General features: G+C 44.7%; 1 protein-coding gene across 1 annotated transcript; it reads left to right on the top strand.

The window, feature by feature from the left end:
• LOC109226238 lies at positions 553-1,070 on the top strand. The gene is made up of 2 exons (XM_019391030.1): positions 553-786; positions 888-1,070. Exons 1-2 carry the CDS (start codon positions 553-555, stop codon positions 1,068-1,070), a joined length of 417 nt encoding a protein of 138 aa, XP_019246575.1.

Here is a 15,306-nt window from a genome sequence, read left to right on the forward strand (position 1 = left end):
TATGTGGAGCAGTGAGAGATCTTAACAGGAAAGAGAGAAGATCCAAAGTATAGATGGAAACAAATGTGGCTTGCAACAGACCGGATCATGGAATAGGTTTTGATAATGCAGAGTGGATGAATTCTGCATTAAAAGAAGGATTACTCAACTTTCGGCTCCAAGGATTACACAACCTGTCAGTTGTGGAAAAAAAGAACAAGACTCTTGAAGATTTGGTGCGGTCAATATTAATTGACAGAGGGATTGCAAACGTCTTGACCAATGTTGCTGACTCGTTTGAGGATATCTGGGTGCGATTGTTATGTTCTCAACAATGGGAAGGATCATCTTTGAAAATTTGATGCTAAATGAGATGAAGGAATCCTCGTGATTTACTCGTCTCAAGAGCGAACAAAAACACTGATCAAGATGGAGAACCGTTATTGATTCCAGCGAGGAACTTGGTCCCACAGCTACAACAACAGAAGCTGAAAATCAATTTGTTGAAAAAAGTCTGACATAAAAGCGTCACAAATCATTAGCACTCACATTGCCACATCTACACGCCTAGACATGGATGAACCTGGTTCTCCTCTAAATCAAACCATGCATAGAGACATCACTGGATCATTCCTGTGTCTCACTGTAAGTAGACCGGACATCGTGCTCAGAGTTGGGTTTTGTGCAAGGGTTCAGTCAAATCCAAAAGAGTCTTATCTGAAGGCTGCTGTAAGAATTTTGAGATATCTTAGAGAAACACAGGACCTGGTTCTCTACCATCCTTCAAGTAATGGATATGAAAATCACGTCTGAAATAGGACATTCTCTAGGTTCCTATCTTGTCTCATGAGGTTCAACGAAGAAAAATTCAATGGCATTCTCAACAGCTGAAGCATAATATATAGCAGTCGCCTCCTGCCGTGCTCAAATGCTGTGGATCAAACAGCAAATTGGAAGACCTTGAGTCCAAATCAAGAGGGCCAAATACATTGATTGTTGAAGATCAAGTTGCTGACATCTTCACCAAAGCCCTGAGAAGAAAACATTTTGAGAAAAATCGCCTTGCACTGGGGATGATAAAACCCAAATGAGGACCTGGTTCATCATGATTGGTTATGAATGTCATACACATGTAAAAGTTAGCTAATGTATTTTCTAGCCAAGTCCAACTTACCTCTATACCGTTACAGGTAGACACCCATGATGACTACAGAGCTGCTGCTGCAGTGCATGCTAGAAAAAGGGGTCAAAAACTCACTTGCCAGACATGTCAGGGAATCTGGTTTTCTTAATACCGGTTAGTAGCTTCTTTGTTCTTTCATACACAATTTAAAATGGACAAAAACAATGCCACATCATCAGCGTGACAGTCTCTTTAAGTTGTGTCTTCTCATCCAAAGCGTCACACCTTTTTTGAACGATACAACTCCCCAAGCAAACTTTTGCCACTGTTTCTGAACCGGTTCCTCTTCATAAATAAATCAACATCACTACCCTTCACTTCCAAATTCAAAACCTCCTCTTTGCCTTCTCTCTTCTCAATCTACAAACCCTTCAAGTACAATTTCACCATGTCTGAGAATCAAGCAACCTCCAGTGTACCCGACAATACTGTCACTAAATCCAGACCAGTTAGCATTCCAGCAGTAGACTCCTCCCCCAACACAATAACTAGTCCAAACCCTAAAGCAGAGTCTCCTCCACACTCCACTCCCTCTCCTACCCACTCTGATTTTGTTCCTTATCTGAGCAAGGTTGAGAATGTATGTCCTCCTCCAGTCTCACCGGTCAAACAGAGTGAACAGGGTGAACGAGGGAACCTTGTTCAGGAAACATCAACTCTCTCCATGGTTGGGCACTCTAGTGAAAATCTAGTGATTAGTTATGAAAAGACTGAGACAACCATGACAGGCTGCGATTCTACAGGTATCACTCCTTCTTCTGTTGAAATTTCCATAAAACCACAAGAAAAGGAGGGAACAGAATATATATGCTTTCCATTTCTTCAAAAGGGGTTGTTGTTGTTGAAGGTGGAGGAGTGTCTGAGTCTCAGGGGGAAGACCTTCAGTCCACAAAAGACTGGGGAACACTTGTTCCTTTTTAGCAATCGACTAAAGTAGACACTACTAGGGTCCCAAGTGATGAACCTGATCCCTCCGCAAAGGATCCAGGTCAAGGGTCATCACCCCAGGCCAGTGTTGATCTTGCTTCTTCTCCCCACTTCTATGCTGAGCCTCTAAGCATAATGGTGCCTGAAATGAAGTCCGATAGTAAAGAAGACGCAGATGATTTGGTGATCGCTAGTTTTATTAGGGCTAGGAGTAAGCCAGTTCCAACTCCAGAGCCAATACCTAAGCGACCTACTACACGGTTGCAGAAAAAGGAGGCTCTGGAGTCTGCTCTCAAGAAAAGTGTAAGGAGTAAGTGAAAGAGAAGGCTGGTAAAAGATGGAAAAGTTGTGCATGAAAAATTCATCCATGTGGTAAACGTGGATGAGGAAGTAGAAGAGGAACCTAGTTTCTTAACCCACAAGTCCTCGAAGCAGAAGCACTCTCACTCTCAAAGACACACTTCTACAAAGGCTGAAGGTCCTTCCAAGAGTGCTGATGTTGCTTCCAGTGAAAAGTTGGTGAAAACTTCTAGTGACAAGACAGTGAAAGAGAGAGTGGTGACAAGTCTGATGATGAATAAGTTGAAAGTCTGGTGAACATATACAAAGTCAGTGTAGAAGGGAAAGTCTATTCACAAGTCAGTAAAAAGGAAAATTGATGATGATGAGGAACTTGGTACCATCAAGAATGCAAAAGGTGGTGAGTCTCTGAGTTCTGAGAAAAGGAAGTTGAGAAATCAGAAAGTTCTGTGGGGCTGCACATTTGCCTCTGACATTCTAGAACTTGCTGGGATGAGAAATTTAGTGGAAATTTGTGATTCTCAACAACGGACAAATTTGTTTACAAATGAAATTCCCAAAGTGTATGAGGAGGAGGTACAGAGTTTTTATACCGACCTCTTCACAATAGAGGGACATCAAATTTGTGTGTTGATAAATGGGGTGGACATTGTGATTGACTCTTCCTTATTGGGGTCAATTTTGGGTGTTCCTACGGAAGGACCATCGTCTGTTCAGGGTGCCTGCACGTCAAACTTCAGAAATGCCAATGTCAAGGACAAGGCAATCCAGCATGGGGAACAAGTGCATAAGAAGGTACTCATTCCAATATATCAAAGGAGAACGTTGAGCTCAGGAAGCAGGTGGCTGACCTGAAAGAAAGATTGCTTAATGAGCAAATGTCCACGAATGCTCGCATGGATCTTGTCCTCCAAACCCTTGATTCCTCTTCCAAGCCCCCTTCCTCAAGTGTCCCCTAAAGGATGTCCCCACAGTGTCAAGTTTCCAGTGTCCATCTTCTTAGTTGATTTTGGTGATGTTTTCTTTTGTTTCTGGTAATTGTTTTTGTTTGTTTTAAAATTATGGATGACAACAATGATACTGCTCCCGCTTTGTCACTGTTTTCTATCATGTTGTATGCACACAAGTGGCACGAGTTAACCATGCTAGACTTCTTTATGCTGCTTAGTTGTTCTGTGTTTTTTGTGATGCCAAAAGGGGGAACATTTAATTGAATAATAAAGAGCTTAAATGAATAATAATCTGAAGGGGGATAAACAGATTCAAGGGGAATCACTGAGGTTCAGGAACAAATTAGGGGGAATGCAAAAATTCAGGGGGAAACTTAAGGTCTTTCTAGTTCGCAGACTGGTTCTATGTGGCTCTTTCTGGTATTTAAATTATGAGTTTGTCATCATCAAAAAGGGAGAATTGATAGGTTACAAGTACCTTGGTTATAAGTACTTTTATTTATGTTTTGATGATCTAACAAACATACTATCCAGAACCAGATAAGGAACCCGTTACACATTTACAAGACCTTAAGATCACAAGGTTCCAGCTGGGGAAATGGCTCAACTCTTAAGAGTAGAAGGAACAACCGAGGGAACAGGTCCCTACCAGTTCCCAAGGTGACTCTGCGAAGTCAACTCTCCAGCTGGAAAGTTGCTGCCTACACATGCTATAGTACAGTAACAGTGCCGTAGTCAACTCTGTGTGGAAGACTTTTCACCTACCTTGAATACATCATTGTAAGTGATGTCACACATGTATTAATACAATCAAGGATGGTAAAACACAATTTACTTGAACACTTAGAGATTTCACTCAAGCTTAAAGTGTGATTATCCAGCAAGAAAGTTTCAAGTGTTTCAAGAACAAAGAACAAAACAACTACGGACCAGTTTGCACATCAAGTCTTTATATGTCCTTAGTTGAGTTGTAACTTTATAATAGTTCATCAATTGTATTTCCTACTTAGCTTGTTTAGAAGCATTCTGTAGGAACCCTTTTGTAAACCTTAAACATGTGTGTTTGAGTCTTGGTTAGAGTTAGTCGAGTTGTAAAGTCTTTTTAATAGAGTTATTACAAAGTTGATTGTAATAGAGTATTACAAGTTAGTGAGGGATTAAGAGGTTAATTCCTAGGTTGCATAGGTTATAATCTAAAAGTTGCTCAGTAGTGAAGTTGAAATTCTACAAGGGTAGGTCGTGGTTTTTAATCCCGTTGAGCTGGGAATTTTCCATGTAAAATTCCTCTTGTAATTTACTTACTACCGTGTGCGTCTATTCTAGTAGAATTGATAGAGTACCTGGTTCTCCATAGAATTTGGTGAACCCTTATATTATATCATTTGAGGGTTCGACAAAGTTCGTATTTGGATAAGAGACTGGTAAGTATGTTTGGTTGAGGTCCCAGGGGATCGAGTATTTTTTTGGTGGTTGAACGGACTTGGATTGAATTTGAAGAGCAGCTGATGTTTTGTTGCTGCTGGTGTAATCGCACCTGCGGAGTGGGCACCGCAGGTGTGAGTTCGTAGAAGCGTGAAGGGGTCATAGAAGCGGTTAAGGAAGAGGGCTGGCAAAAGTCGCAAGTGTGAGGTCCTTTCCGTACCAGCGTGACCGCGGATGCGGCAGAAGGGTTGCATATGCGTATTTGGTCCCAAAGGTTGACTCCGCAGAAGCGAGTCCGCTGTAGCGGAAAGCTGGATGCAGGTGCGGAGCTAAGCGCAAAAGCGGGCTCTGGGGCGCACCTGCGAGACCGCAGAAACGGCTAATAAGCCGCAGGTGCGGAAGGTCTGGGTAGAAACTATAAATATGAGACTTCGAGATTTTTCACCATTTTCATCAGTTTGAGCTTGGACTTTCGAGATTTTTGAGAGGGTTTTTGAAGGGATTACTGAATTAAGCTCCTTGTGTTTATTTTTCTTCAATAATGATGTTTTCCCATTGATTTTTCACCTAGTTGGTGAGTTTTTGAAGTGAAATTTGGGGGTTTAGGGCTAAGGATTTGGAGAGTGAATTTTGAGGATTTAGATGACCAAGTGGTGTCAGATATATCTATTTGTATGGTTAAACTCGAGAGTGAATGAGCTTTCCGGTTTTGTGATTTTTGTTGGATTTCAATACGTGGGCCCGGGGACTAGGATGTAGCCGATTTCGGATTTTTGGCTATAATCTCTAATTTTTCTTGTTGAATTGATTCCTTCAGCGCGTATCAATTGTATTGTACTACTTGTGGCTTGATTCGGGATATTCAGAGGCCGACTCGCGAGGCAAAGGCATTTTAGAGTAGTGATTTGCTTGGATTGAGGTAAGTAATAGTTGTAAATCTGGTTCTGAATGTATGAAACCACGGATTTTGTGTCATGTTATTATTTTAGAGGTGACGCACATGCTAGGTGACGTTCATGTGGGCGTGCACCGTAAAATTGTGGCTTGGTCCATTTCGTGAAACTGTAAAGTTGAATAACTTGTTATTAGCTATATGCCCTTTGTGTGTCATAGAAATTTGACTGTAAATCATGTTGGAAACCATGTTTAGGCATATGTTGGTACTGTTGGGGCCCGCAAAGGCCGTGTTACATGTTTATCTGCCTGCTAAATGCTATCTGTACTTAGTCTCAGTTTTTACTCGCTTATCGTATCTTAGTCTCTATTTTATATTATTGATACGTCATGTTATTCCTGTTTGGGCTTATTCTCCTGATATATGAGAGCCTGTGAGACTAGAGAGGTTGATGAATGAGTTAGGCTGAGGGCCTGATAATGAGGCGATATTGATACCATAGCACGTGAGTTGTCCGTGCGGATCGAGACATTTATACTGTAGCACGTGAGTTGCCTGTGCGGATTCTAATATGATACTATAGCACGTAAGTCGTCTACGCATCACGTGAGTTGTCCGTGCAGATCATAGCACTTGGACAGTAGGAGCCCCTTCGGAGTCTATAAACCCCCAGTGAGCACAGATACCTATTGAGTGAGAGTGCGGAGGGCTGATAGCCGAGTGATTGAGCTGTTGAGAAGAGTTGAGTGACTATTGCCCTGAGAGGCTGTACCTGCCTTCAGTTCCTTATTTGTTATTGTTACTTATTGAGTTGGTTGTACTCACGCTACACCCTACACTTCATGTGCAGATCCAGGTATTTTCGGACACGGTGGGCGTTGATCTCGTGCTCGGTTGATTGTCGAGATTTACAAGGTAGCTTTATGGCGTTCGCAGTCCTTATTTCTCCCTCCTTGATTTCCCCTCTATATGTGACTGATACAAACTCTTGTAGACATTATTTCTTAGACTGGTTGTTTAGATCGCTCATGACTTAGTGACACCCCGATGTTGGGGCTATTTTCTGCACTTATGTTGGCGTTTACCCCATTTTTATGAAAAAACCGGTTATTTTAAATGACTTAACTCATTTCTGTTAAATGCTAAAAGTGTTTTAGATATGTCGGCTTGCCTAGTACCATGATAGGTGCCATCACGATGGTTTAGGTTTTGGGTCATGACAAGTTGGTATCAGAGCCCAGGTTACATAGGTCTCACGAGTCATTAGGGGGTTTAGTTGAGTCTTGTGGATCGGTACGGAGACGCATGTACTTATCTTCGAGAGGCTGGAGAACCCTTAGGAAACTTCACACTCTTGAATTCTTGTCGTGCGAATCTGTAGATTCTCGTAACAAAACTTTTGTTATTGTATTCTATCACAGATGGTGAGGACACGTACTACTGGGCAGGACAGACAGCCACCAATACCACCAATCAGGGCCATAAGAGGCCGAGGTCGCGGTAGGTGCAGAGGTGCAGCTCACACAGTAGCTAGGGCAGCACCTGCATATCCACCAGTTGGCCCAGTTGAAGATCAGCTCCCAGTTGTGGATGCACCATCGGGACCAGCTCAGGCACCAGCTGTGCCCATTGTGATTCCAGGCCTTCAGGAGGCCTTAGCTTAGATTTTGACCAAGTGTACCAGTCTTGCTAAGGCGACCTCTGTTTCGGTAGTAGCAACCACTTCTCAAGCCGGGGGAAGTACTTAGACTCTCAACGCCCGTGCACCCAAGTAGGTGATACAGGACTCACGACAACGGGGGAACTACTAGCCCAGCCGGTGGCAGCTGCTTAGGCCCACGTGGTTCCTTCTATGACTGATGATGAGCAGTGGAGACTAGAGAGGTTTCTTAGATTTTAGCTTCCATCCTTCATCGGGGAAGAGTGGGAGGATGCCAGGGTTTCTTAGATAGATGTCAGAGGATTCTCCGTACAGCGGGTATTCTAGAGACCGGTGGGGTCTCGTTCACTACTTTAGTTTACTGGAGCTGCCTTCACCTGGTTGAAGGCTTATGAGAAATGTAGGCCGATCGGTGCAGTGCCACTTACATGGTAGGAGTTCTCATTCTCTTCTTGGAGAAGTATGTGCTGCAGTCCCGCAGAGAGGAGTTGCGCAGACAGTTTGAGCAGTTGCGTCAGGATGATATGACAGTGACGTAGTACCAGATGAGATTTTCTGAGTTAGCCAATCATGCAGTTTGGTTGGTTCCCACTGATAGAGAGAGGATCAGGAGGTTCATTGATGGCCTCATATTTTAGCTGCGGGTGCTTATGACTAGAAAGAGGGTGTCTAGTTCTACTTTTGATGAGGTTGTTGACATTGCTCGACAGATAGAGTTGGTCCACAGCTAGGAGCGAGTTGAGAGGGAGGCCAAGAGGTCTCGTGGATCAGGTAGTTTTGGTGGTGTTCCTTCTGGAGGTCAGTTCCACCACGGCAGGGGTCGTCCTTACAAGCATGCTCAGACGACTCAACCAGCTCCTCGTGGTGCATCAGTCAGCCACGGTTCTCACATTGCTCGCTTAGGCTAGTCTTCATTTAGTATACTACCAGCACAGAGTTCTCACCATGCCTCGTCCGCTAAGGTTTCTACGGGTAGTTTCTCAGGGTATCAGGAGTAGCAATTCCATCACAGGAGGAGTCTTTGCGAGTGCGGGGATCTTGGTCATTTCAAGAGAGATTGCACTAGGTTGTTGAGTGGGACTCTACAGCAGAGTTCTCAGCCAATGGCACCGGCACCAGCAGCTACACCACCCACTTAGCCAGCTCGGGGTAGGGCCCAGTCAGCAAGAGGTCGCCCTAGAGGGAGAGGCTGATCAGGTGGAGGCCAGGCCCGATTCTATGCTCTTCCTGCTAGATCAGATGTAATTGCATCAAATGTAGAGATCACATGTATTGTCTCAGTCTGCCACAAGGATGCCTCTGTATTATTTGATCCTGGTTCCACTTATTCATATGTGTCATCTTATTTTTCTCATTATTTGGATATGCTTCGTGAGTCTATAGTTTCATATGTTAATGTATCTACACCGGTGGGCGATACTATTGTTGTGTACCGTATATATCGGTCGTGTTTAGTGACTGTTGGGGGATTGGGGACCAGAGTTGATCTATTGTTGCATAATATGGTTAATTTTGATGTGATCTGGGGTATGGACTGGTTGTTTCCATGTCATGCTGTTCTAAATAGTCACGCTAAGATTGTGACACTGGCGATGCCGCGGATGCCACAGATTGAGTGGTGAAGTTCTTTAGACTATGTTTCCAGTAGGGTGATTGCATACTTGAAGGCCTAGCGGTTGGTTAGGAAGGGTTGTCTATATTATTTGTCCTTTGTGAGGGATATAAGTGTAGAGACCCCTACTATTGATTATGTTCTGGTGGTGAGAGATTTCCAGGATGTGTTTCCTGAACACCTGTCGGGCATGCCGCTCAATAGGGATATTGACTTTAGTATTGACTTGGTGCCAGCACTCAGCCCATTTCTATTCGTCCGTAGTGCATGGCACCGGCTGAGTTAAAGGAGCAGCTTAAGGAACTCCTTGAGAAGGGGTTTTTTAGGCCCAGTGTGTCACATTGGGGTGCACCGATTTTGTTCGTGACGAAGAAGGATGGCTCTTAAAGAATGTGCATTGATTATAGACAGCTGAACAAATTCACAATCAAGAACAAGTATCCTTTCCCGCGTATTGATGATTTATTTGATCAGCTTCTGGGAGCGAAGGTGTTCTCCAAGATTAATTTGAGGTCAAGGTATCACCAGTTGAAGATTCGGGACTCGAACATTATTAAGACAGCTTTCACGACCCGTTATGGTCATTAATAGTTCCTTGTGATGTCTTTTGGGCTGACTAGAGCCCCAGCAGCGTTCATTCATCTGAGGAACAGTGTATTCCAGCCTTATCTCGACTCGTTTGTGTAACGACTCGGCTGGTCGTGTTGAGAGTTATAGCCCCAGTCCCCTATTAATTGCTTCCCCCGTATCTATTTCTGCTATTGTGACTTGCCGGGATATTTCGTTTTGGTTTTTGGAAGTATTTGGGACACTTATTCCCTAAAGGGAGGCTTACGTCTTAGGATTTGCACCGTAGTCAGAACTATGTGCAGACGACTTCGGAATGGTGTTCCGTCGATTCTGTTAGCTCTGTTGGCTTATTTTAGGCTTAGGGGCGTGTCCGGATTGTGTTTTGGAGGTCTGTAGCTCATTTAGGCTTGAAATGGCGAAAGTTGAATTTTTGGAGTTTTGGACCGGTAGTGGACCTTTTGATATCGGGGTCGGAATCAGATTCCGGAGGTTGGAGTAGGTTTGTAATCTTTATTATGACTTGTGTGCAAAATTTGGGTTCATTCGAACGTGGTTTGACATGTTTCGGCATCGGTTGTAGAAATTTGATGTTCCAAGTTCTTTAAGTTTGAATTAGAGGGTGATTCGTGATTTTTAGCGTTGTTTGATGTGATTTGAAGGCTCGACTAAGTCCGTATGGTATTTTATGATCGGTTGGTATGCTGGGTTGAGGTCATGGGGGCCTCGGGTGACCCCCCTGCACATTTACGTTTGGGACTACAGGACGGTATCCTGGGAGATCCCCTATTGTTATCTTTGTGTTCTGAGTTGTTGCCTTCTATGATCTCATTCTTGTTAAATTACAGTATTTATTTTTACTGCGATATTTCATTCTGTCTTATTTTATTATATATACAGTAGTAGGACCCTGACCTGATCTCGTCACTACTCGACTGAGGTTAGGCTTGGCACTTACTGGGTACCGCTGTTGTGTAATCATGCCCTTCCCTGCACATGTTTTTCGTGTGCAGATCTAGTTACCATTTATCAGCCGAATATCAGTGAGGCGAGATAGCTATAGAGACTTCAAGGTATATCTGCCACGTCCGCAGACCTTAGAGTCCCTTTCTACTCTTCCCCATGTCAAACACTTCTTGTATTTCCTTTGTTAGACTGTAGAGTATAGAAATATTGTCTTCTTTCTGTAGTTTGTGCCTTACGCTATTTCGGGTTTTACTAGGGTTTGTGTATACTTCGAGAGTGATTATTGTATATGCCAAGCGACATCTTAATTTCTTATTAAAATTTACCTGTTAGTTGTTAGCTTTTATATTTTCGTTTCTTTTTCTGCATATGTTAGGCTTACCTAGTCGTAGAGACTAGGTGTCATCACGACGGTTCACGGAGGGAGAACTTGGTTCATGACAAGTTGGTATTAGCGCTCTAAGTTCATAGGAGTTGTGAGTCACAAGCCGGTTTATTAGAGTCTCGCGAATCGCTACAGAGACGTCTATGCTTATCTTCGGGAGGCTATGGAACTTTTAGGAAAATTTCACTTCATTAGATTCCTTGTCGTGCAAAATTATTGACTTCGAAATTCTAAACTTTTGTCTTCTATTCTCTCACATATGGTGATGACACGTGTAGCTGGAGATGACCAGGCACCCGCACCCGCTACTAGTGCCGCCAGAGGCCGGGGCCGGGGTAGAGGCCGAGGACACCCACAGGTTGCAACTAGAGAACCCGAGCGAGCGGCTAATGAGGAGCCACTAGTTACTTGAATCAGAGCACAGGCACCTGATACACCTACTACTACTACACCAGCTCTTCAGGAGACCCTTGCACAGTTCCTGAGCATGTTTGGTACTCTAGCTCTGGCACAGTTAATTCCCTTTGCTCCACCAACATCTCAGGCCGGGGGAGGAGCATAAACTCCCGCCGCTCGCACCCCTGAGTAGCGGGTTCAAGTTGATTGGATTCCAGAGATTATACTGGTACCACTAGTAGCCCTTGTTCATCCTGAGGGTAGGGCTGTAGTTTCCAAGAAGGAGCAGCGTAGGCTCGAGAGGTACAAGAAGTACGACCCTCCTACATTTAGTGCTCTATCGTTAGAGGATGCTCAGGGATTTTTGGAGGAGTGCCACCGCACTATGGGCATAGTAGATTTGAGTGGGGTTTCTTTCACTGGCTTTCAGCTTCGAAGAGCTGCCTATCAGTGGTGGCGTACTTATGAGCTGGATTGTCCGGCTGAGGTAGCTTCCCTTACATGGACTCAGTTCTCGGACATGTATTTGAGAGAGTATGTCCCTCAAAGCCTCAGGGATGCATGGCGCGCGAAGTTTGAGCAGTTGCGCCAAAGTGCTATGACTATTTCAGAGTATGCAGTCCGTTTTAGTGACTTGGCTAGACATGCACCGGCCTTGGTTTCTGTCATTCGAGAGAGGGTTTTTCAGTTTATATAGGGACTCGATCCCCGTTTAAGGACTAGCATGGCCCAGGAGCTAGAGATGGATATTTCGTATCAATAGGCTGTGAGTATTGCAAGGAGAGTGGAGGGCATGCTTGCTCGGGATAGGGAGGAGAGAGAGGCCAAGAGGTCTCGAGAGTCTGGCCATTATTTTGGTGCCCGTGCCCCAGCTGCAGTTGGTCAAGGTAGGGGTTATGTGTGTCGCCCCGTTCATTCAGCTCTTCTAGGCGCCAGTCGTATTTTAGTTCCTCTTAGACCTCAGGAGCCTTATTATACACCTCCAGTATCTAGTGCTTTTAGCTGTCAGTCCAGCAGACCTGGGCTGAGCCAGCCACAGCCACCACGCCCTCCTAGAGATTGTTTTAAGTGTGGCGACACTCGCCATGTGGTGAGAGATTGCCCCTGACTTAGGTGGGGCTGCCTCCATAGAATTCTCAGCCACAGCGGGCTCCACAGGCTATGAATACGGCACGAGCTGCCACTCCACGTGCTCAGCCAACACGAGGAGGAGGTCGGGGAGGTACAGGTTATTCTAGAAGGGGAGGCCAGACCAGATACTATGCTCTTAATGCTCGTACATAGGCAGTTGCTTCCGATTCTGTCATTACAGGTATTGTTCCGGTCTGTCATAGAGATGCATCGGTTCTATTCGATCGAGGATCCACTTATTCTTATGTGTCATATTATATTTCCCCGTATTTGGGCGTATCTTGAGATTCTTTGAGTTCCCCTGTTTATGTGTCTATTCTTGTGGGAGATTCTCTTATTGTGGACCACGTGTATCGGTCCTATTTGATTACTCTTAGCGGTTTTGAGACCAGATCCGATTTATTATAGCTCAGAATGGTAGATTTTGATGTTATCTTGGGCATGGACTGGTTGTCACCCCATTATGCTATTCTTGATTATCACACCAAGAGCGTGACGCTGGCTATGACAGGTGTACCGCGATTGGAGTGGAGGGGTACCTTAGATTAGACTCAGCCAAATTAGTTCATTTCTTAAAGTTCAACGAATTGTTGAGAAGGGGTGTGACGCGTATCTATCCTACGTGAGAGATATCAATATTGATACCCCTACAGCCGAGTCAGTCCAGTAGTGAGGGATTTCCCTGATGTGTTTCTGGCTAATCTTCTAGGCATGCCGCCTGATAGATATATTGATTTTGGCATTGATTTGTTGCCGGGCACTCAGACCATCTATTCCTCCTTATCATATGGACCCTCCTGAGTTAAAGGCGTTGAAGGAATAGTTACAGGAATTGCTTGATAAGGGCTTCATTCGGCCTAGTGTGTCACCTTGGGGTGCTCCTTTCTTGTTTGTGAATAAAAAGGATGGTTCTATGCGCATGTGCACTGATTATCGCTAGTAGAACAAGGTCATAGTGAAGAACATGTATCCTTTGCCTCGTATTGATGACATATTTGATCGGCTACAGGGTTCCAGAGTGTATTCCAAGATTGACTTGCATTCAGGTTATCACCAGTTGATGATTCGGGATCCCGATATCCCGAAGACTACTTTTAGGACTCGGTATGGTCATTACGAGTTCCTAGTGATGTCCTTTGGGCTGACCAACGCCCAAGCATCATTTATACATTTGATGCACAGTGTATTTCGACCTTATCTAGATACTTTCGACATTGTCTTTATTGACGGCATTCTAGTGTATCCCGAAGTCGGGAAGATCATGAGCAGCACCTGAGGACTGTGCTTCAAACCTTTAGAGAGAAGAAATTATGTGCAAAGTTCTCAAAATGTGAGTTCTGGTTGGATTCCGTGGCATTTTTGGGTCACGTGGGATCGAGTGAAGGGATCACGGTGGATCCGAAGAAAATGGAAGTGATGCAGAATTGACCCTGACCGTCCTCAGCTATAGAGATCCGGAAATTTCTTGGTTTGTCGGGGTATTACCGTCGATTTATTGAGGGATTCTCATCTATTGCAGCACCTATGACCAGGCTGACCCAGAAGGGTGCTTCGTTCAGGTGGACGGAGGAGTGTGAGGAGATCCTTCAATAGCTCAAGACAGCTAAAGCCCTAGTATTGATATTGCCTACAGGTTCAGGGTCTTACACTTTTTATTGTGATGCGTCGCGAGTTGGCCTCGGCGCGGTGTTGATGCAGGACCGTAGGATGATTGCCTACTCATCCAGACAGCTGAAGGTGCATGAAAAGAACTATCCTATCCACGACCTCGAGTTAGAAGCTATTGTTAACGCCTTGAAGATTTGGAGGCATTATTTGTACGGTGTCCCTCGTCAGAGGGGGTAGTTAGAGATACTTAAGGAATATGATATCTATACCATCCCGGTAAAGCCAATGTGGTGGCCAATGCTTTGAGTCACCGAGCAGAGAGTTTAGGGAGTTTATCATATCTACCAGCGGCGGAGAGGCCCATTGCGTTGGATGTTCAAGCCTTAGCCACCCAATTTGTGAGATTGGATATTTCTGATCCAAGTCGAGTATTGGCTAATCTGGTCTCTCGGTCTTCTCTTTATGATCGTATTAGGGAGCGTCAGTGTGATGACCCCCATCTGTTTGTCCTTAGGGACACGGTTCAACATGGTGATCCTTAGGAGGTGACTATTGGGGATGATGGTGTATTGAGGATGCAGGGCAGGCTACGTGTGCCCAATGCAGACGGATTGCGTGAGTTGATTCTTCAGGAGGTTCACAGCTCGCGGTACTCCATTCATCCGGGGGCGACGAAGATGTATCAAGACTTGAGGCAGCATTATTGGTGGCGTAGAATGAAGAAGGTCATAGTGGAATATGTAGCCAGGTATCTAATTTGCCAGCAGGTGAAGTATGAGCATCAGCGGCTAGGTGGATTGCCTCAGAAGTTAAAGATTCCGAAGTGGAAATGGAAGTAGATCACTATGGATTTCGTTGTTGGACTCCCACGGACTCAGCAGAAGTTTGATGCAGTTTCGATGATTGTGGATAGGCTAAGCAAGTCAGCTTCATGGCGTGCCAGTATCTATCATCTCTGACCGTGGTACGCAGTTTACATCACGGTGATGGAGGGCTGTACAACATGAGTTAGGTACTCGGGTGGAGTTGAGCACAACATCTCACCCTCAGACGGACGGACAGTCCGAGCGCACCATTTAGAGTCTAGAGGATATGCACCGTGCGTACGTGATGGAGTTTGAAGGTTCATGGGATCAGTTTTTCCCCCTTGCGGAGTTTGCCTACAACAAAAGTTATCAGTCCAGCATTTAGATAGCACAATATTAGTCTATGTATGGTAGGCGGTGTCGTCCCCAGTGCGTTGGTTCGAGCCGGGCGAGGTCAGATTAATTGGTACAGACTTGGTTCAGGATGCCTTGGAGAAGGTTAAGGTGATTCAAGATAGA

The sequence above is a fragment of the Nicotiana attenuata genome, chromosome 5 (assembly GCF_001879085.1).
Source record: "Nicotiana attenuata strain UT chromosome 5, NIATTr2, whole genome shotgun sequence".
Lineage (NCBI taxonomy): Eukaryota > Viridiplantae > Streptophyta > Magnoliopsida > Solanales > Solanaceae > Nicotiana > Nicotiana attenuata.